The sequence below is a fragment of the Pagrus pagrus genome (assembly GCF_965226575.1).
Source record: "Pagrus pagrus genome assembly, chromosome: 18".
Lineage (NCBI taxonomy): Eukaryota > Metazoa > Chordata > Actinopteri > Spariformes > Sparidae > Pagrus > Pagrus pagrus.
This window is the reverse complement of record NC_140202.1, coordinates 15,025,893-15,048,955: the sequence shown is the minus strand read 5'-3', so window position 1 is coordinate 15,048,955 and position 23,063 is coordinate 15,025,893. Positions and strand designations below refer to the sequence as shown.

Genomic DNA, 23,063 nt, shown 5'->3' with positions numbered 1-23,063 from the left:
GACTCGTCAATCCCTCTTCATTCAAACATAGTCTCATTGTGACCCTGGAGTCAAGTTAAATTTATCACCACAGCACACACACACACACACACTGAACTCCTACTACGAGATGAGAGGTGCCTCTGTGCCAGAATTCATTGGGTTATATTTACAACTCCTCATTCCAGGACTCCCATCCAAAGTGTTATCACCTCAAACTTAGCTGTGGTGTCATACACAAACACATCTTCAGTGACTTGAAGCTGTCTTATGAATGTGAAGTCATCAGTAAAGTGGCTGAGGAGAGGTTATACATCAAGGTACATTTATTTTTCTTATTCTTGTAATTAAATACATAGTGTAAGTGCAAATAGTTAGAGTCCAGGGTCTAAAGAACTACAGAGTATAGTTGAACATAGTACAAAGTTGGACAGTTATTCAAACAAGCTAAATATCACCAGATACTCCTTGTCTTCATAGTAGTTGTACAACAGTACCTAAAACATGAGCGTGTGTATTGTTCCTTATGGTTATACAAAAGCAAAAACCCTACAATTACCACATCTAAGACGCATATTGTTAAATTATTTTGTGCTTGGAAACACCAAAAGGAAATCATTTTTGATATTTATATATATCGACATAGACTGAGAGAAGCCCCGTCTGCTAACTCAGAAACATGAAGCAGTATTTAACATTGGCAGCAGAGCACGTCTGAGGGCATTTAGCTTTTTTGTGCCAAACCGTACAGTTTGTGGTAAGCACTGCAAAGCAAAAACGTAGCGTGATTTCAAAACTGCACAAAAGATATCAAATATTTATTTACCCAAGGCTCGACTTCATGCACTTTATAATAAGCAACACAAAAAAGTCAGTTTCTTCTTTTGTTTTTTGAGTTGTGAACTTGTCTACCTAGAAACAGGATTATGTACGTGTGACGGTGTGTGTTAGTGTTAAGACTGCTATGGACAGGGTGAAAGGCTTTCTCCAGTGGATGCTTTTAGAGAACACCAAGATGACATAGCACTACGCCCCACAGATGACGACCAGGCTTTTCAACAGTGAGTGAGCTGCCTGACTCTGAGCTGGACTGGACTGTCAGCTTTGCCGCGAGACAGACAGGTCTACTCCTCCTTCCTCTTGGCCCCGGGGATCTTCGCTTGGATCCTGGACAGAGAAAACAGGCTTTAATACCACATGTCCAGAGAAATATTTGTTCTAGATTAAGTTGTGCTCATTCTAAGTTCTTTGCTTTTTATGGCAGTCCATAGACCAACATGTCAAGTGTTACTAAAATTGGCAAAAGGAGGGCTGTCAGTTTGTCCATATACTGCAGGCAGACATTTTGCATCAGCTGGCCCTGTGGACACCTACAATTTTCACTCTGAGTTTTCTTGGCTTACCACAGAGCTGATAAAAATAGACTGCTCAGCTTCAGCCCATTGAAGTTAGGACTTTTCTACAATGCTGATCCACTCTCACCTTGTGCAACATGTTAGCATCTATAGCCTTATTTAAATGTATTTCAAATCAGATTTGATGGGCCACACTGTTTATTACTTTTATGAATTAAAGGTTCAGTGTGTAGGATTTAGGGGGCTCTAGTGGCGTGGTCGCAAATTGCAGCTCCCTCTAAATATAAATGGCTCATTCTACAGTAAGAAAAACAATGATTATAAGTTTCTTTAACATTTTTTGGGGTAAAGGGCTGATAGAGATAAAGAGCATGGACTCTCACTAAAAGTATGTTGCATATTAAACTGGGCCTACAATGTGTGATGAACTAGCTAATATGTTTCAATAACGCGTAATTAGCCACACCTTCTCATTACAGGTTATCAAATACCAACATCACCTTGTAATGCTCTTTGGCGTGTCATACAGACGCACAATTTACCCTTTATCGTCTGTGTGATGGCCGCAGCCTTCCTGCCAGAAAGCCTTACAGGACATGACAAAACATGAATATTTGATGCCCTGGGAATGAACCTGCCTGAGTTGATGTGCTAGTTGGCTGCTATAGATAGGTGCTGCACAACAATTTAGCATAACATTAGGTTAGCTTGCTCACATGATTGCATAAAATCATGTTCAGCCTATCATCAGTGTTGTGTAAATCATATTTTTTTCACAAATGTATCTTTGCTAATAATATGTTGGGTTCATATTAATGTGTTCAGACATTTACATTTTTGGAAAATGAAAAAGGCCACTGAGCAGCTCCACTGGAGAAATAACAGTGCCTTGCAGAAGGGCACATCAGAGGCTCTATCAAGCACGCAATCGGTTTGCATCAGACATTAGATGCAAAAATGCTGCGTCCAATCATGATGTAATAAGTTTTTGAGAACAGCGTGCACTGCTTGATGTCCTCTTGTGCTCAGACTTGGTGCATTTGTTCATATATCTAAAGTGAACTTTGAACGTGAATGGCGAACACTCACTTCCCCACCACCGAGTTGACCTGGGTCCGTATTAGTCCCACATACTGATCAATCTGTGCCTGAAAACAGAAGGAAAGTCAGATCGTAAATATTGGACAACATTTCCTAAAGCAGGCGGGACTTGAGTTATTGTGATGCTCAGATTCCTACCTGATGTTTCTCATAGACCACAGGCATGGTGAACATGGAGACCACGGCTGTAGGGGCATGGAGAGAATAATGGTTCATGTTAAAGGATTTTGACCTGCAGCGGGAATATGCTCAAACAGGAACACAAATGTGTGAGCACTGCAGGGCTCCCAACTCTTATCTAATGTACACTGGAAAAGTAAACAGATACTGTTGACGTTCAACTGAAATAAGCATGTCCAATAAATGAATTTGATGATAAGGACGTGCCGTACTGCTCATTAATGTTGTACAGCTCTGTTCATCAAATCCTCTCAAAATGATTGAGCTTCTGATGCACAAAAGCATAAGATGCCTGAGTGTGAGTGAGTCAACTGCGGTGTTTGGGAGTTTGTTGGAGTTAAAATGGAGCTGAGCGAGAATTGGGATGACCTCACCTAGGATGAGCAGCGTCAGGCCGTTGAAGAGAGCGCCCACATAGGTCAGCAGCCACATCAACACAGCAAACTGAAACAAACAGACAAGACATTTGAATCTTTATGGCTGCAATTCTGACTGTATATCATCACGTTAGTCATAAAGCCCTTCTAGTGGCCCCAAGAGGAAGAGCTGAAAAACTGTAGGTGAATGAAGGTGGAAGAGTTTAAAGTAAGTCGAACAAACCTTCAAGGAATCGACCAGATCTTGTACGAGGAACAGCCGGCGGAGCTCCCTCATACAGGTGTTGGTGTACAGCAGGATTTTGTCGGCATATTTGCTAATCTGGTCCTGGGATAGAGCGATTTCCATCTCCAGGTAGGACCTGGCAACAAACACAGGATCAGAAACAGACAAGACCCTTCAGTAAGCAAATGCCACAGACCTTTCGATGAAATCCATGAACCGTCTCATTCATCAGTCTACTCACTTGAAAGGATGCCCCTCATCGGTCTTCTGCACAGCCTGCAGCACAGACTTGTAGATCCTGAAGCTGATGGTGGCAGAGAGGGCTGCCAGGGCTAAGTAGGCTCCGACACTGACCACGCTGAACTGGGTCAGGGAGAAGAGGAGCAGAAGCACGCTGCTGAACACGGCCCCCGACTGCTTCACATTCCTCCAGTAGAGCAGGTCAATCGCTGTGGGGTCGAAGGGGGACAGAAGAAGGACAAACAGGGTTAGGATGACCTGACCACTTGCTCTGCAACATGTAGGCCCACCTGGGCATCAGTGGACGTATCCTTTTCAAAGTGGATTAGGTTGCCGCTGCTGCGCGCTACACACCACACATTTGGGTCAAATATCTGGAAGCTGTTCACAACTGGACGTCCTCAGGGAGCTTCAGCTGTCACGTGATCCTGTTTTAACCCAGCTTCCTAACCTAGCTTTTCATTAGGTTAGAGTGAGCCGAAGGTGTCTGAGTGACGATTCCTCAGTTCAGGTTCTGTACTCCTATTTATAGAGCGACCTTTGAAGATGATAATAGCTGACTCTCACTTGTCGAGCAAGTGCCTCCGTCTGTGTCGCCACACTCCGGGCTTGTGGGGCTTAATATTTACATCTGACGTGTACTTTTCGTCAGTGGCACCTGGTCTGATCTCACACGTATACAAACATACATACAAACAGGCAGTGGGAGACATATTACACCTGCACCGGCTGCTCCTGGAGCAGAATTAATGATTGACCTATAGCTCGTTGGAGGCAGTAGCAGAAATAGAAGCACTATCAGCAGTTCACAGATAACGACAGTTCAATGTGACCCGGCCAGACCAGCAGTTTTGTGGTCAGTGAGGAAGGATGACGACGCCTCACTGCTGCGTCTCGTTAGTGCAGTGAAACAGCATGATTCCACCTACAGGAGCAAACTGTTGAAATATACAATATGCCTGCAGGCACTCGTACATTTGCTGCACCATTTTTCCCTCTATTCCAACACTTCCTCGCTTCTTTGCATGGTGGGGCCTGTAATTTAAAGCCACTCGCAAAGATGAGAGACAAGTGAGAAGTGAGGATTAGCCCAGTGTACCATTACAGCTCCAGAGGCCGACATGGTCCTCTGCTGGCAGTCGTCTGTGTCGGCTGGAAACATGGGCCCGTTTCCATGAGAACTGCCGGCTGCTTGTTTCACTTCTGAACCTGCCGCCTCCCCCCGCTACCACCACCACCACCACTGCAAGTCCAACAATACTACTAGTGGTTGCCGTACTGACAACCGAAAACCCATCATGTCACGTGGTGAAGGAGGCAGAACCGGCAATGTAAAGTTACAAAGACAGAATTGCGGCTGTGGTCTCTTGGGTGTCTTACTCTTCCTCTCTGTGCTGTCCGCCAGCCTGCCTGCTCTAATTTTAGCCGTGGAGCTGTGAGCAGCATAGTGATGACGGCCATCTTTACTCTCCACTGAAAGGCATCTGTGGATGCCAGAACGGCAGGCTGAACCTGGGTGGCAACAGTCATTGTGACTGAGTGAATCTCTGCTTCACACACACACTTATTGTTCCTAAAATGTAAAGTATCACATGTTTGAGCTGTCTTTCTTTATCAGTAACCAACAGTGACCGGCAGTACCTATCAGGGCCCCCGCCCACTATCAAATCAAAGACACTACTCATTCAGAAACAGTGGAAATTGGATTCATGTGTCTTAGCTGCTGTACACGCACCACTCCCAACAGAAGCCATTGTTGCTGCTGCCAGGGACAAACTGTCCATGTGGCTTCTGGTTTGAATGGAGATGCTCACACATACACACAAACACACACACACACTTACACACAGACAGGCACAGGTAGCACACACAGCAGCTGTAACAACACACAGACACATCAACAGACAGCTCTGCCCGAGACAGGTGTTGACCGGCGTCTGTGCCTTGTGATGTGCTGCACAGACTGCAGGCAGACTGAAAAGCTTTAGCTAGTGCAGGAGAAGCGTGTACTGACCTGCGGCTCCCATGGCTGAACAGGGAAAGAGGCAGCTGCTTTATCCACGGACAAAAGGAGAGCACTGAAGGGGGAGTCCCCCCCCCTCCTGCACAGGAGAGGAGGGGCCACAGCCACACCAGCAAATCAGCATCCGCCTGCGCAGGGCGACTGAGGGAGGGGGAGCGTCTATGGGGTGCGGTTGCCAGAGAATCACATTGCAATCCAACACACACACACACATATACAAACACTGTCTCTCTCTGTGAGCTCTTTTATGCTCAGGCTTTTAAGCACAGCCCCGCTGACACGTGACAAAGACTACCAATTTAAACACTGTATGAAAATGGAAAGCCTTTTATGTGTAAAGACATTGCGTGATAATAAAATGCACGCAGACTGCGGCCATGTTCTACCGCTCCATTAAAATGCTTCGGCGGCGAGGATACTGCCGAGCACCTGCCTGATGCAGTTACCATAGTTACCGTGCTCCATTTTCTCCCCACCGCTCACTGAGAGATGGAGCGATGGAGAAAGGGAGGGGCCCGAAAGAAGAAGAGGGAGGGAGGGGAAAGAGCGTTCCTTTGGGAACAGAGAGAGATTGATTTGCTCCGAATCTGGGGGATCAGCAGCACATTATGTGGCTCTTCCACACCCCGACATATGAAGACAGCCGCTCCCTTTATTGTGGAGCACAAAAGGACAATGGCAGGTTTAACACAAGGCCAGTTAGTCGCCAAGTCTGTGTCGAGACAATCGAAAGTCTGAAAGAGTGTTAGCATAGTGATGATAGTGTCTGAGATTTTTCTAAATTGTAGTCTGACTTCTGACTGATTAAAATAATAAAACATCTTATTTTCTGTGTCAAAACCTTAACCTGATATTCATATTACAGCATGCAGGTGAGTTTTTCAACAGTAGCAGAAGCTGAACTGCATGGGTGAAAGTTCACCGTTAGACACACAGGATGTTAAATCAGAATAAAGAGGAAGTACAAGCGCATCCTGCCGAGCTCCGATTGTTGATACGACTCTCGCTTCTGATACGACAAGAGAAAACCAGAGCAAATGATTAACACAAGTGACAATAATATGATTCCCCCTCCCCCTTTTCTGTAGTGAAACTAGTTTAGCCTGACCTCATTAAATCACTGAAGACATCCTTGTGGCCTCAAACAAGCCATCAGCCAGAGTTAGCAAACATGCGAAGGGACTTCTGTTGCCAACAGTCTCTCACAGCCGAGATTCAGGACTCTGGATGAACTTTCGGGTGACATGACGATTGTGGACATCGGATTTTGGGTCAGAGGGATTGTTCACATGTTTTGCTATAAGATCGTATGATTTCTCTTGATATTGGTGGGTAGACAGCTAGTTTGGACAAAGACGTGTCATCAGTCTGACAGGTTGTCCAACAGAAATGAACGGCAGCAAATAACTGTTAACCATCCAACCATGTTCAGTGTATTTCTAAAGCTGATTCTCCTCTCAGACCTCTTTATATCACTAAATGTACTTTATTAGATTCATGCATACATCAATTTCAAAAGCAGTAAGTAAATCATGCCACGTTTTGTGAAGAAAATTCTGACTTATCCCTGGCTTTCTAAACTATCCAGAAGTTTGATTGTCATAGACAAACCTCTGCCACATAACAAGCAAATAATGATTTGAAACAACAGCAAATTAAAGTTGATCACATCGTTGTAACGGCAGAGATTTTCTTAGTTTTTGAAGTTAATGTATTTGAGAAACTACCAAACAAAGTATCGTAACACTGGCTCTGCAGCGGCCATATTTATTTTGAAGAATCTGTTCTTCATCTTGTTGTCTGTGTACCAAGTGTACACAGTAGTGTAGTGGTAAATTTTGATCCTTTAGGCTGTTGTGTGCCATCTCTAGTCCTGTTAGTGTTTATGTGATTAAATCACACATACATGACTCAGTTCTGTATGTGACTGCATCACTGTTTGGTGGCAGCGGGTCAGCAATGTGCATATGCAATGAGAATGACTAAACATAAAAATGCCTACAGCATCAAGGTGATGTGCAAACATTCAACTGCAGAAAGTAAACCTGCTCAATTTCATCCTCTTTCAGCTTAATTTGATGCGTTTCTAATGCTGTGGACCGATCCCATTGCATCGTCTATTGTGTTACACAGACTCAGACATTCCTTTTGGCCAAATTAAATCAATGATGACTCAGTAGAATAATGACAAATGTGGGCGTTTGTCATCAAGGTTATTTTTTACAAAGCTGCGCATCCACAATCAGGGGCTGCTACCGTCTCTGTTGGGATACAATAAGCAGACTATTCTATTGCATTTTCACTGCTGAGCCAATCCTAAAAAAAAATGTCAGATAATAAATCATAACCAGTGTGGAGGAAGGGACGCCATTTTCTCTCCTGGCCCCGTCTACGAGCCCTCCATGCTATGGAAACAGACAGACGGAGGATGCTCTTCTCCGGCCCAGTCTCTGCAAGGTGCCATGGCAGCCGAGGAGATAGGGCTGATGTAATCAGGATGGGTGTGCCCTGGTTACCATGGAGACAGTCTGTCAGAGCCGTCCGGATGCTCGGACTGCCTCGCTACACAAAAACAGAGCGTACGCCATATAAAACCAGCTCCCCTGCACGATTGCAAAATGGGGAGTGTGATAACAATGACACGCCTTAGTGCCACAGCACAACACTGGCATCCATATTACCATGCACCCAAAACAGATGGCTCCCAGCACGCTGGTGTGTATACAATGATTTTCCATAACACCAACCAGCGTCTCTCGCCTCTCTCTCTTTTGTTTTTTTCTTTTTTTTTCGGACACACACACATGCAGTAGAAAGGATCTGTCATCAGGGCGTGTCCGTGTGAGAGGAGGCGCAGGTATATATTGTGTTTGATTCCCCAACACTGCAAAAATACAGTTAGACGACAAATGTGTACATGCAAAACACACACACACACACTCGAGTATATACGCCGGTAGTGTCATGAATATTTAACCTACATGCAGAGCTAACGGTCCATCTCTCAAACCACAAAGCACAGACAAACCACAGTAAACACATCAGTACCCTGGCCCTTCCAGCTGCTCCAGGAGCTCTCCTTCTTGGTCACGTCTGCAGTGGCCTGCATGCTGGTGATCAGTTACGTCCCTGTTCTCTTTCTTTCTCTTTATGGTCTCCGTTTTCTTCTTTGTCTCCCTCTTCGGTCGCACCGACTCACTCACTCATCCCAGAAAGGCATGAATGGTCAAAAAGGATGCGGAGATGACAGAGAGGGAGGTGGGGAGGGAGGGAGGAAAGTGTTTCCAAGGTGCTGCCGGCTTGCGGAGCACACAGACTGATGCTGTGGAGCAGCGCTGGCTAGAACAGGAGGAGCGGGGAGAGCGTGTATGTGTATGTGTCTGTATGAGTGTGTGCTGGGGGAGGGTGAGGGTGAGGAAGGGGGGTTTAAATTGTAAACACCATACCACATTTGCTGCTGCAGCAAACCATCCATGCAATGATTAAGAGCCCGAGGGGTGAGAGGGTGGGTGGTGATCACTGGAGGCTCAGCTTTTTACATTGAAAGGGAAGATACGCTAGCTTTCACAATAAAAGCCCTAACAGAACACTCAGTAATGGTGGGGGTACAAGCAGTGGGAGGATTATCCAACATAGGCCTCGATGAGACACCAAAACATTGTCAGACTTTCCAGCATGCGGCTCTGGCTTCTCTTGTAGCTTGTTCGTTTTTATGGGTGAAACAAATATAGCAGTCCTACAAGAACAGCAGTCACTTTAAGGAAAGATATGGCAAACATCCAGGATCGTTGTTCTTTATTTGAACAGAAGAATATTTAAGGTTGCAGCCAGATATCCAAGTAGACTCACTGTTAATTGAAGGGGCAAAGTGCTTGTACTTTAATAATTCATAACAAGAGAGACACTGAACATTACAGCACAATGCTCCCTGTTTAGTGCCCTCAGGAAGTGTTTGTGCTTAACGATTTCCTACCCAGAAGACAGCGCTGACTGAAAAAGCAACGTAGGACGCTTTAAAGCGAAAGAGAAAACCGCACTGTCACTGTGGTGTCAGCACTGAGCAGAAAACAATTCCCAGCATCATTTTTCTCTCCCATCAAAGCCCCTCAGTCGCCCCCCTCCTGCAGACTGCCACACCTCACACCTTCTGCTCACTGCAGCCGCGACAGGCCTCAGTGCCAACACCGACCAAGAGGGAGAGGAAAAAACAGGTCTCTCTGAACCAGACCGAACATGCTCCCCCATCACTGTTGCTATGGCAACTGGCGTGGAAGTCCAAAGATGAAAACAGCGTCTGCGATGACAAAGGTGCACTGCGTCCTCTAGTGGTGGAGAAAAAAACACATGTGACCTGCTTTTTGGCGTTTCCAGAACCTTCTCACAGTCTGAGTAAACAAAACAGGGAGAGCCGCTTCTATTTGTTATTGATTCACGCCAGTTCATATTGTTGTATATTTCAAATGTGTGATTTTTTAAAATCATTCTAAATCAATCATCACATTCTGTTGGACCACGGTGCATCAGTAGCTGTGAGTGACAGGAATCGCACGCAGCTGTGTCTTTGAAAGCCACGGAGGATCCAAAACCAAACCACATTCATAAAAATGTGATTTTTCTGCCCTGCAATGATATGAATTTCAAGAGGAAGCCTTCAAAGCGCCTCAGTAGGAGTGTGCCCCAGTTTTGACATCATAGCATTATGTAAACACACTGTTGACAAGGACAGAGAAAAACGCAAATAAAAGTCAAAATACCAACAGCAAATATGCAGCTTAGACAGCATTAACTCCTGCTGACAGCGACTGCCACTTCTGACCTATCTAATTGCATGATGTTAAAAAGGGATGTAGGGAGCCAGATGTTGTCAAGATGCAGAGAGAGGTTGGTCTTTTTTTCTCAACATCTGAATTTCTGTTATCTGAACTGTTTCCACTGATGTTTACAGGTTAAACTGCGTTGAGTTTCAGTCGTCATGCATCGCCATAAATTTGAACCAATGCATCCTTACTCTGCTTTCATATTCATAACTGTACCACCAGGTGGAAGCAGACCTCAGGAAAGTACAACACAAGCACTCACCCTCCCCCTTGCAAAGGCACACACACACACACACACTCACTCAGCAGTGGAACATCCCATTTCTCTCAGCAGCCCTGTTTACTTTCCCGGCCTTGTCAACAAAACAATGCCAAAGCACACCACGCAGGTAGCAACCAGGAAGTAAACAAACACAATTGCTGCCTTACTGGTATAATGAGAAATATTCTGTCTGTTATTTCCAAGCTGTCTTTGTCCCCAGATACTGTCTGATGGGGAAGGTTGTACAATGTGCACGTGATAGCTCTTTTATTCGGGCTTGAGGACACATCAGCACACACAACACTACGTGTTCTGCAAGCTGACAGCACTATTTCTAGACAGCCAGTGCTCAAGATAGTCGCTTATAAAAGCCAAGGTGAAACCACTGTAACAATCACAAGAATACAGACCTGTTGTGTTTGATTTTTTTGTTTGGTATCCTATTACTTCCACAAAGAGGCATTAACAATGTACATGTTTTACAGTTTTGTGCAGCTGTGACACATGCTGCCTAGAAAACACAGAATCCTGGGAAAAAAAGAGAAAATCAAGATTGTGACGACTGACCTTTTTGTTTATTAAAGCCAGGGAGGAAAGAGGCAGCAGGTTTCCCTGGGTCTTTGCCTTCATTGGTCTGCTTGTGCATGTCGTCCTGCTGGGGCCTCTCTGATCGCACCTCTGGGGGCACGGCAGCAGTGGGGGGCTTGGGCTTGCTGGGGCGATCCTCCTCTGTTTTCACTGGAGTCTTGACCTTTTCTGTGATCAGGGGCTCGGCTGGCACCGTCTCAGCCGTGCTGCGGGGAGTGACAGCACTGGGAACCAGGGGAGAGGGAGGACTGACTCCCTGTTTGGGGCCACTGAAGCCCTGCTCTCTCTTTGGGCTCTCTTCAGACGCAGACTCGATGAAGAGATCGCTGTCAAGCTCGGCCTCTCTCTCCTCCCTCAGAATGCTGTAGGCTGTGGGTGGAGCGTGGTTGCCAGCCAGGCCAAAACCACCCTTGGCGACAGGGGGATTGTCAAAGGGGTTGTTAGGCTGGCTGAAAGTGCCCTTGCTTTTAGGCGGCTGGGCAAACGGGTTGCTAGTGGCCTTTGGAGGCTCCTCAGACACCAGCTCGATCTCTGAGTCTCCAGACTCTGCGCTGCTGCCGTCATGCTCCTTGCTGCCGGCCTTTGTGCTCGGAGTGCTTTTGGAAGCTGCAGGCTTCCCAGCGTCAGCCTTGAACATGTCATGGGAAGGGAAATCTTTTTCTGTTCACAAAGAAATTCAGAGAAAAGTGGGTATTAGAGATCCAAATCCAAACATACAGCATTATCACTAAAAAAGACAGTTTACCCCAAAATCAAAACTACTGTGAGTTGCCGTCTTTTGGAGCTATTGGCTGAGGAGATGTCTGCCTTTTCTCAAATATAATGAAACTAGATGGCACTCTGCTCGTGGTGCTCAAAGCCCAACAAAAAAAACATTTGAAAGACTCAACAACAATGTCACTTTCCAGAAATCATGACCTCGTTACTCAAGATTATCCACAGATCTTGCTGTCAGCAGTTTAATGTAAGAACTATTTTCTTTCCATAGAAAATGGCAGACGAAAGCGTGCATCTTCTTGAAAGAGACAATGCTGCTGAGTTTTTCAAATTAAAGTTTTTGGCGCTTTGAACACCACAAGCCAAGTGCCCATATCTTCAAAACTCAGCAGTTCGCCACCAAAACAATCTAGGTGAATAAATAGCACTACAGGTACAAGGACAAATATGTCATTTTAATTTTGTGGAGACGTGTCTCTTTAAAGCTAGACTGTATATTTTGAAAGAAGATACAATAACACAGTCCTCCGCTTATGACATGAAAAATTCATAAGAAATAAAGCACATCCTCTTTCAATTTAATATACTCATGGGTTCCCCTGTGACAACTTTATTTGGTGTGGTGTGAGCAGTGGTAAATATTAGCTAATGTATGTAATTTTCTAAACTTTTGCTCCTCTTATGCACTGATTTTGAAGTAATTCATTATGGCATCAACATAATTTATATGAAATATATGGGCTGATATAATGATACACGTAGTATTTTTATATTAAGCAGCTTCAAGGAACGTCATTTTTTTTGCTGATTCTGGCGGCCCCTGTGGACAAAGGTGATATGAACACATACCTGTCATAAAGATCTTGATCTAGCTACTGCTATTGACATTTGTTTTTATTAACGTTCATACACCTTAGGTTGGCCTACATGTAATCCTGCAGCTCAGAGGTTCGGTTGCTCGGTAAAAGTAGTTAAGTTGAGAAAGGTTATCAACATTTATGATAATGTTATGGTTTTGCAGGGAATCTGACTCAGGTCTCAGGACTTAAGAGTAACTATGTAGAATCAGGCATCTTCTCACTGTTGGTCTCATCTGCTTATGTAGGTCATATAGAGGCAGCAGTGTTAAAGTGAGAGACTGTTTCATAACTAGGCAAAACTAGACAACTAGACAAAACAAACGTTCCAACCTGGTTATTTTAACAGTTTTTAAATACTTTTTCCAGAAAATGTACTTTATTATGGTATTGTTGTTATGATAATGAAATTTCCAACCTCGAGGACAATACCTTAAAAAATATTGACATTCGATACCATTTTCAATACATATCAAATTTGAGATAACTGTAACAAGGCTTGTGTACTGTGTGTTTAGCACAACAGCATCTGTCAACCAAAACCAGTCAGGGAGGCTCTGAACTTGTCATATTTAATGAGCTCAGACACCATAACGAAACGGAGCAAATGAAACGAGTGACGAGAAGACAGCACTTTGAGTGAGTGAGAGAAGCGGGGCTATGAGGGCACTGCAGTGGTGTGTGTGTGTGTGTGTCAACTCATTGTCAGAGAGAAGAGAGAGTGAGAAAGTCCAGTTGGTACGGGTGATTTGATACTGATGAAAATGTGTATTAAAATTATATAGAATATTCACAATCAATATATATGTGTTGAAAAATCTATATTTTGACAACACTATATTACAGTATACTGATGCATGAAATCACATATACCATGTTGGAAGATTTTACCACTCACTCCTATACCTGACTATGTGCCAGTTGTGTGTGTTTGTGTGCTGTGCTTACGTGTTGGTGAAGCGTTAGGAGTGGAGGCAGGGCTGTCATCCTCCGGCTCCGATAGTGTCACAGTGGGAACCCCCTGTAAGCCCACACTGAGGACGTTTTCACGCTCAGACACACTGACTGGAGAAGGTTGTTTCTGCGGCTCAGTCTTGGCGACTGGAGGCTGGGACTCAGTCAAGGTGATCTTCACCGGGCTGGCCGTCTGCGGGGTGCCACCCAGGTTTCGGTAGGAGCGGTAGTCTGACAGCTCTTCATCAGATGGCTCCTCCACGTAGGGGAAAGAGTGGGAGCCCAGTGCTGGACCTAGGTTTTCCTCCTCCTCTTCCTCATCGTCATCGTCATCTCTTTTAGGGCTTTTATCCATGTAGCTGCCCAATGAGTCACGACCACTTGAGCCTGTGTCCACCAGGCTGTGCAGAGCCCCCTGTTGCTGGTCACGCCGCTCATCCCCGTGGCTGATGTCCATGTAGTTGTAGGATTCTGTCTTATCTGAGCCAAACAGAGACTTTGGCATATCATCAGACAGGTTGGAAGTCATCTTGGTGTTGGAGCTGAAGCTGTAGGCGTCACTGGAGAAGTCGTCCAGGGCAGAGGAGCCAGAGGAGGGCTTGGTAGGTTTCAGGTCGTCCGACAGGTAGGAGGCCTCTCGATCTGATGTGAAGTTCTGATTTGACAGCAGGGAAGTGTAGACATCACCATCATCATTCATAGGCTTCCTGAAGAGGCCAGACATGGTGTCATCTGCAGAGATTGTCAGGAAGAGAGAGAAGTGAAAGTCAGTGATGTTACACACACAAAAAAAACTGATGAGGAAGAATGACAGCAGTCTCTGTGTCACACGATCACGAGCTGTCTGATTAATGAAAACATCCAGTCAAACAAGGCCGTGCTTCAGCTGGCGCTGCTGCCAGGGAGAGGGGCTGTGGCACTGTGAGACTCTGGGTGCTCGGCTGTGAAGATCAGTGAGGCAGCAGTAACAGAGGGTACTTGTACCCGGTGCGGGACAAAGGGGGATTGTTCCGACCCCAAAAAACCACAGAGCCACAACCGGAGTCTGTTCTAAATCATGCAGGCAAAGGGCTTTCTCTAGTCACATCTCTGCTCTGTAATCACTAATCCTCTGTCTCCCCTGGCAAATTAGTGTCATGAAAACGAACACATAAAATATGACCTGTATGTGCAAGCTAGCATAACCAAAATCCAAATCGCTTAAGCTAGTCGAGGCTAGGTTGACAAAATTGTTCAATGGTACATGTATAAATAAATATTTCAAACACTGCACGCTCCCTGCATCCTAGCATTCAACACACACGCACAAAACTGAAATCATATTAGGCACAGTGACACAGTGTCTTCAACCACTTTTATGAACTCAAAACCGTCAGACGGTGACGGTGTTAGCTGTGTGTGCTCGGCTATAAAATATCACTCAGCATCTCACTGAATAATTTGTTACAGCGCTGCAGGGAAATGTGAAGGATGCTCATATTACATATGACGTGCGAAACAGGAAGAGACGCCCTTGATAGGGATGTTATTTTAAATCATTAGGTCAGAAGTCAAGGTCAAGTATTCAGATCTGTTGACTTCCAGTCCAACTTCCAGTCTCGGCCAACAAACACACACTGCCTCCTGTTCATATGCAAATGCACAAGCATAAACAGAGTACTGACACACACTGTACACCAGCACAAACCTAATGCTAATATTTTTGTTGAGCTGTGTACAAGTCAGTGTTTATACTTCCACAATCTGTGATCCTCCTCCCGCTCTCTAGCCCTGCATCTCCCAGGGCAGCGGTGGTGCTATAAATAGGCCAGGTCCAGCTGCTGGGCTGGATGAGGGGGGAAGGTTTAAAATAGCAGCCTTAGGGTTAGCTCTGGAGGATGCAGACTGACTGACAGAAGACCCAACAGGTCAGGACGTCCCGTCCCTCCCTTCGCTTCCTCTAAAAAGCCCCGCCACCCTTCCCTTCTGCTGTCCTTCCTACTGCTGCTCCCTCAGTCATTAACAATACATCATACCGCAGTACAATGGCAGAAGCACTACACACCCATGCTGGGACACAGCAGGAGGGAGGGACGTGACATGGAGGAAAAGCAAAGCAGGCGCTCTTAGGCTTATTTTGTAGACTCAAATATTTGGTAGAGTAACCTGCCTATGGATCCGAGCAGCATGCAACATCAACAGGCACAGCTGTTGAGCTGAGTTCAGTTTAGTGACATGAATGCCCTTGATGTGTTGCTAAAGCGAACCAACGTATAATCCTCTTAGTGTACTACCATCGTATAGGTCCCATCAGCCATCACCCTGGCAACAACATCACAGCCTAACACTCACTGAGTCACTGTACAACTGTGCAGATGTGGGAAGCACTCAGAGCCACTACAAACTGTGAAGAGAGGTGAACTGTGGTGCTGTGAACTGCCAGTAATCCTGTTGACTGTAGGCAAAACACCCTCACCCCCCCACCTTTATCTCTATCAACCCATTCTACGTAACAGATAAACTCACCACCAGCAGTTGCATAAGGCATCTGCAGCAAAAAAAAAGAGGCCAGATGCTCGTCTTTAACCGAGCAGCTTCTTGACAAAGTCTATGCGTTGAGATCGAGGGCATTTTTGAATCTGCCGATATGGCGTAGCAGCGCCCAGACTCTGGGAAAAACCCCCACAAGGCCGAAGCAAACGCTTTGCTGCGCTCAGATGGGATTGGACGTGACAACAGAGGAATTCTCAGCTCACACAACATAATCGTGCTACTGAAAGGATGGTGCAGTTAAATAAATAAGTCCTGGTGGATGTGCTGTGAAGGGGCAGTCCTTTTGTTGTCCTCTGTGCAGCCAGTGCAGCTCCGAAACTAATGCAGCCTGACAATCTGTGCTATGCCAAGGCATGGGCTCCTAATTATCAGGCTGCAGACAAAAACATGCGAGAACAGACAGTATCAAAAGAGCCGGAGTTGCAAAATGAATATATTACCACTTTGAAATTAAGGTTTAACTGAGCTGCATGTGGAGCGCAGCAGGGTTTACTCGCTTGAAGACACTTACTGATCCACTGTGATTATTCAATGAGGAATAACATGATTAAACTTATATGAAAAATAGAAAAGGTATTTTAAATTTGAGTAAAGAAACGCAAATAGAAATTTCTCTTAAACTTCATGTTGTCTGCATTATTGCAGTCAGAAGTGCAGAGACAGACGCAGACGGAGATGTTGCTGCTTCCACAAGCCACCAACAAGCTGCACTGACATTCAAGGGAGCAATCTGTGTCACTTGGTGCCGTCCAAGCTCACACCATCTTTAATCCCAGCAGTGATTCAGCTCTACTTTGAAACATCTGTTGATCTGCTCACTGTTAACGATTCCATCAGCCCATCCATGACCCGCTCGACTGCGGTGTTACCTTTCAGGAGTCCTCTTTCACTCCATGACCTTGTTGAAACCAATCCATCAAGACACTTACTGAGTGCTCTTCTTTCAAAGCCATCTGGGGCTTTGATCCTAAACAATATGCTGTAGCTTTATAATTGTTTTTGGTATAAATCATCCTGATTACTGGGAACGAAGCTACAACTATTGACAATTTTCATTGTCAATGAACTGAAAATCATTTTCTTGATTAATCAATTAGTTGTTTGGTCTATGAAATATCAGAAAATGGTGAAAGAGTGTTTCCCTTTAGCCAAAGGTGATATCCTCAAATGTCTAGTTTTCTCCACAACCCACAGATATTCATATGATCTATTCAGATCGTGTATATAAAGATATAATATAGATATAATAAGAACTGAATTTGGCATGTATCCTGTAATTTGTCACACTGAATGGATGTCTGTTTCGGTTCTGGTACTTTCATCCTTGAAACCCTAATAGAAGTCAGTTTAGTTTATCAAAATAGCTGCCGATTAATTTAACAGTTGAGAACGAATTGAATAATCATTGCAGCTCTACTGGGAACTGTGAAATGCTTTGTTTAGAAGATAAAAACAGAAATTGATTTTCCGTGTGGATGAAGCATAAGGACTGACTTGGCTTGGCCAGTTAAGATTACTTACTGTACTTGGAAAAAGCCTGGGGGACGAGAAAAAAACAACCTTTATTAGCATAATGTTCACATAAATATGTGATTTGAGTATACAGAAGTACTTTTTATTTTATAAGTGTTGTTTCTTTCCACAGAAGATCTATGTTATAGCTTTTTGATGTATGATGAACACCAGTGTCTTTTTTTTATCCCATGTGTTGCCTTGTCTACGCACTATGATGAAATGTCTCTTTTGTACTTCCTGCTGCTTTTGTGATTTGATTTGATTTGATTTAATGTAGTTGTTGTCTTGTCATGTCCTCCATGCTGCTATTTTGACCCTGTTTTGGCTCGGTCTGACTTGTAAAGAGATTTTAATCTGAATGCAACTTCTTGGTTAAATAAAGATATTGTATATAATCTTCCGGGTGTTGTAGTACTTTTGTATTGTTGAGATTTGCTGTATTTGCAGCTACCTTATACCTCAACATAAGTAACATCTCAACAAAATAAAAGCTCCTTTTGGTATGGAAGTCAAAACAAAAAAATCAGTAAACATTAACAATTAAAGCTGGACAAAATGATGGTGGTCTTTCTTTACCCAGTACATAATGATAGATGTTAATCTATTCAAATCATATTCTACATAATTAAAATTGAGGCCAACGATTAAACAAATTACATGAAGGATTTCAGCATTTGCCATTTATTATAAATCTGAGCTGAATCACAGTCACGGTGTGATTCTAAGGAAGAGAGGTATTATATTAGATTCCTTTATTAAGTCCCTTACTCACAGTATTTGTCACAGTTTAACTGAAGCACCGCTCCAGCTCTGAATGGTCTCTGGCTTTGAAAGCTCTGGTTGGAACTTTTATGTTCATAATGTATTGATTACAACGACCTTGGGTGAACAAATACATGAATAGTAGTCACTAACTAGCCTGCTTTAATGTCGGTAAAGAAGAAGAAAACGGCGAGCACAAAGACAGTCTTTACTAAGAGCTGAGGTACAACAAAACTACTAGCAGAGGTCGATTGGGGAACAGCTGTGCTGAGGGACTCAATTGCTCCGAGCTGCATTGATCCAAGAGAATGAGGACATAAAATGACTGTAAGAAACGCCAGTACATCCACCATTCTTGAAAAAATCACTCAAGAACACACGGGCCAATGTTGTTGTTCCAGCAGCCTTTGTCAAATATAAATCAATGAGGAGCGAGTTTCAATAAAAGCTAATCTGTCCCCATTCAGATTCTAAAGCTGTGGTACGTACAGTACCTGCCTTCCACCGTATTGATCGTACTTTCCCTGCTTGGATAGAGCTTTATGGATGAATGGAGAGGATGTGGGAGGATCCAGACTCAGTGTCTGCAAGCTGTCTGCTTTGGGTCAAAGCTGTCAATCTAGTGTGACTTTGGATCAGCGTTTCACTTTTATAGTACAGACAGAATTGGGCATTAAAGAACACAGATGCAGGCAGGAAGGCGGGCCACAAAAGCCTACACAAAAAATGTAGATGGACTGCGCTGTTTTTAAGTGTCTCTGCTAGAAGTAGCTCTAATCCCATGAGCAGTTTTGCATTACTCTGCTCAGGGATTACTCTATGCCCACAGGCCACAGAGATGGACTGAGGCTGTAAAATTGTCAACATGGCATCAGATTTCACATGATGGCTTTTAATTGTTTACACATGGGATCAAAGCACATGAGAAATTATAATTTATAGATATGATGATAGCACTAAAGCTTTGTTATTGTCCCCTGCAGTAGGGCTTTTTGGGCTCGGCCTGTCACGCTTTTATCTGTCCTTTTATCCCTCAGCATTAGCTAATTGGTCCTGGACGCAGATGACGATGAATTAGATTGGAGGCTTGGCAGGTAATACATAGGATGAGGACCTCATTCTGGAGAGCAGACATGCTTATATTATACTCACTTTAAGCTTTATTTAATTATGTAAGAGGCTTAGACAACACATTTTTAACCACAATAGCTATTGGAAGTGCGTGCAGACACTGGCTCACACCTGGGAGCTGCTCTGCTGACCACTGACACTGAATTAAAGGTGAAGTCAAAGACAGTTATTTCTATCTCCAGCTTTTCCCCGACAGTCTGGCCAGTGAACTATCGGCCTTCTTGTCAAGGCCTCGCCTCTCTTGCCATTAAGCTGCCCAACCCCTCCTCCTCCTCCTCCTCCTCCTCCTCTATCCCTGTATTATCTTGCATCTTTATCATCCAGTCTGAAAAGACCTAGCACTGCTCAGCCCCCCTGGGAACAGCAGCAGAGCTCTCACCAGCTAAAGGCACAAATGCACCGTGCTGGCTTATGCAGTCCGGCCGAGTCCACTAAGTGCTTTCTCTATCTAAAAGATACGGAAAGGACCCAGCCAGACATATGCTGTCTCATCCTCGTCACCGATGATATACTGGAACAGAGAAAGAGTGGAGTCTAATCCACCTATCAGGGGCTGGATTGTTTCTCATGACTGATGCACTATGTCAGGACATTATAGAGTGACCATTGTACTGTACTGTAAGCGCTTGCTGGAAAAAGAAGGAGGTGTTGCTGTTTGTGCACAATATGCACTTAGCTTCTTACAGTAGCAGCAACTAATGATTATTTTCATTACCAATTAATCTGTCATTTTTTTTCCTCAGTTATTTGGTCTATAAAATGTCAGAAAATGTCTTGCTGAGGAATAAAGCAACCAAAAAAGAAAAACAAAATAGTTGGTGATTTATTTAATCATTGACAACTAATCTGTTAATCGTTGCAGCTCTGAGGCACACCATGTGCTAAAAACAAACTGTGAGATTTTCACAGAAGACCTCATCATGATGCAGCATTATATTCCACAACTTTCTCTCTCATGCCTCTTGAAGCCCGTACAGGATAGGAAACTTTTGAGGATCAAAGAAGCTGCACTGTACTGTACTGTCTGTGATCCAAAGCTCAGGTTCTGTCCTGTGGTAATTTAATACAGCTGAAATCAGCATTATCGGCGTCCTGTGGGTAGATCAGTGTTGTGAACAAGATTTAGGACAGGCAAGGATCGATTACCTTGCGAGGCAATTCTAGACATCTTGAAGAGATACTATTTCACGGTTCCTACTTTTCAGAGGCCAAACTTCTTTTCTGGCCTCAGTAAAACAAAAATCTATATGTTTTTAGAGCTGGTGATATTATTTTGTGACGATCCACCAGCTGAGAAGAGATGGGAAGTGTGTTAAAGAGAGAAAGCCTTTGACAGAGATGAGAACAGACTCTAGCATGTCTGGTCAAGAGGAAAATGTCCACTCTGCCCAACTGGATGTGATGAGATCTGCACTGTTCCCACCAAGAACATAAGTGACACAGTGGATTACTTCACTGGCATGGACACAGCTCAGTTGGAGTCGTAGCAGCAAGAGGCTGCTATTCTTTCCTCTTTTAGGGAATCAAAACTGTGTGTGTTTGTGTGTGTGCGCTCACCTACACAAGCCGGAGCTTGTCTGGCACACTATTATGAAAGTAGAGCATGTGCTTTGTTTTGTTTTTTTGTGGAGAGCGTGGCCAAACATTGACTAGACTGACTGCTTCTAGATGATAATCTGTAGACTCTATATGTTAGGTTAAAGTTCTGCTTTTGTGCCAAATTCCTAGCCTCAAAGGATTAGGAGACCAATTGTGTGATCAATAATGCTCCTGTTAACAGATAATACAAAAATGACAAATGTTTTTGTTCTCTATTTCTTGTTCAGGAGCAGCCGAAATGAGATGGCTCAAGCAGCGAAGGGAGGCAACTAGGCGGCTTTTTTTTTTTTTTTTTTTTTTTTTTTAAACATCATCTCATGAATTTTTCAGTGAATCCGTGAATGAAAGTGCAGGGTTCTAGTTTTGCTCGCCAAGCGAATAGTGAGCCCTGTTCCTTCTGGATTAAAAATAGCTGCATGAGCCGAGCTGTGCTGAGGAGAGTGACGGACTTAGAACTGAGGTCTGATGATGTTCCCACAAAAACACTGCCTCCAGCATCCAATAATATATCATCAACAATACCACAACAGGAATGTAGGAATCCTGTCACCATGCAGGACACTTATGAAAGCAGGACTAGTTGAAATACTAGGATTTCATTATTTTCTAACCAGCCACTGGCTATGGGAGCTATATGGGGATTAAGCCTGTGATCTATTTATGATCCCTCTACCTCATCAGATCCAGATGTAGTTATTTTATTCTAGATATAGCACTTTTGCCAATGAACGTTCACAGGCCACCCAAAGTTCAACAGGCTGTTTTTTAAAGCATGCGGCATCGCATCTGAATCCTCCCTACAGCCTCGAATCTCATCAACCAAAGACCTGGTGGGTGGAACGGTGGGTCATATTTGATGTTTCATAACTAAATCTGAATGAATTTAATTTCGAAGACGTCAGATCCTACTCCCCTCAGCACCACTGTTGTGACAGCTGACGTACTATCATCCAATGGAAGTTACTCGCTGGCATCTTTCTTTTGTTTTCAAGCACAGAAGTTTTAGGCCCGTCTGTCCTAACACCAAATCTGTCACAAATGGACTCAGCTGCATCTCTCGCACTGTATTTACACATTAGCACCGATCTGTGTTTGTAAATAGCTGACAAAGTTCACCCTAGCGTGGCCGAAATAATGTAAATTATTAAATATCAGGACTTATTTGTTTTTTTTTTTCTCTCAATATGGCAAGTTTTTCCTCACTCGCATCGAGGGTCTAAGGACAGAGGATGTCGTTCCCTGTACAGACCTCTAAAGCCCGCTGAGGCAATGTGATTGTGATTTTTGGCCTATATACATAAAACTGATTTGATTTGATGTATTTGGCAATAATGGACCGCTTTACCTGTGGATGCAGTTTCCATAGCAACGGGAGGCCTTATCCCGTCGTCCTGGAAAGGATGGAATTGTTGATCCAGGTCGCCCGACACCTCGCCGCCTCGCGGCTTCAAATCTTCACGTAACTCGCCGAAGCGGCTCGGTGTGCTCCCGAACAGGCCGTTCCTCTCGTAGTCATCCCCAAACCACCTCCCTTCCGAGCCGAGCTCCTCACCGGGCTGAGCAGACATGCTTTTTCCTGTTATCGGACACAAGATGTACACTCGCTACTGACTCGCCTCTTCTCCTTCTTCTGCTTCTTCTTCTTCTTCTTCTTCTTCCTCTTCTTCTTCTCTACCGGCTGCACTGTAAATGTGCGGCGGCAACCCCTTCTTTGCGCTAGAGCGGGTGATGGAGACAGACAACACGAGAATGCAGCTTCTGGCTGGCGTCTGTCAACTCGAGCCTGGGATTTGTAGACGCCACAGACGAGGCGGTGCGGTCGGTCGGTCGGGGCGCAAGAGGAGAGGA

The 23,063-nt window shown here is 44.3% G+C and overlaps 1 protein-coding gene across 3 annotated transcripts; it reads right to left on the bottom strand.

The window, feature by feature from the left end:
• Positions 1 to 283: 283 nt before the first annotated feature.
• Positions 284 to 23,015, bottom strand: rtn1a (reticulon 1a). 3 transcript variants are annotated; one of them, XM_084380821.1, is made up of 9 exons: positions 22,561 to 23,015; positions 13,671 to 14,408; positions 11,128 to 11,808; positions 3,460 to 3,667; positions 3,216 to 3,354; positions 2,990 to 3,059; positions 2,574 to 2,620; positions 2,424 to 2,482; positions 284 to 1,146 (listed from the first exon to the last, which is right to left on the bottom strand). In XM_084380821.1, the coding sequence occupies exons 1-9, from the start codon at positions 22,781 to 22,783 to the stop codon at positions 1,104 to 1,106; spliced, it is 2,208 nt and encodes a 735-aa protein (XP_084236947.1). In that variant the 5' UTR covers positions 22,784 to 23,015; the 3' UTR covers positions 284 to 1,103. The 3 variants fall into 3 exon arrangements, with proteins under 3 accessions (XP_084236947.1, XP_084236948.1, XP_084236949.1); XM_084380822.1 differs by lacking the exons at positions 11,128 to 11,808; positions 13,671 to 14,408; positions 22,561 to 23,015 and adding an exon at positions 8,530 to 8,846; XM_084380823.1 differs by lacking the exons at positions 11,128 to 11,808; positions 13,671 to 14,408; positions 22,561 to 23,015 and adding an exon at positions 5,473 to 5,572.
• Between the last annotated feature and the right edge of the window lie 48 nt (positions 23,016 to 23,063).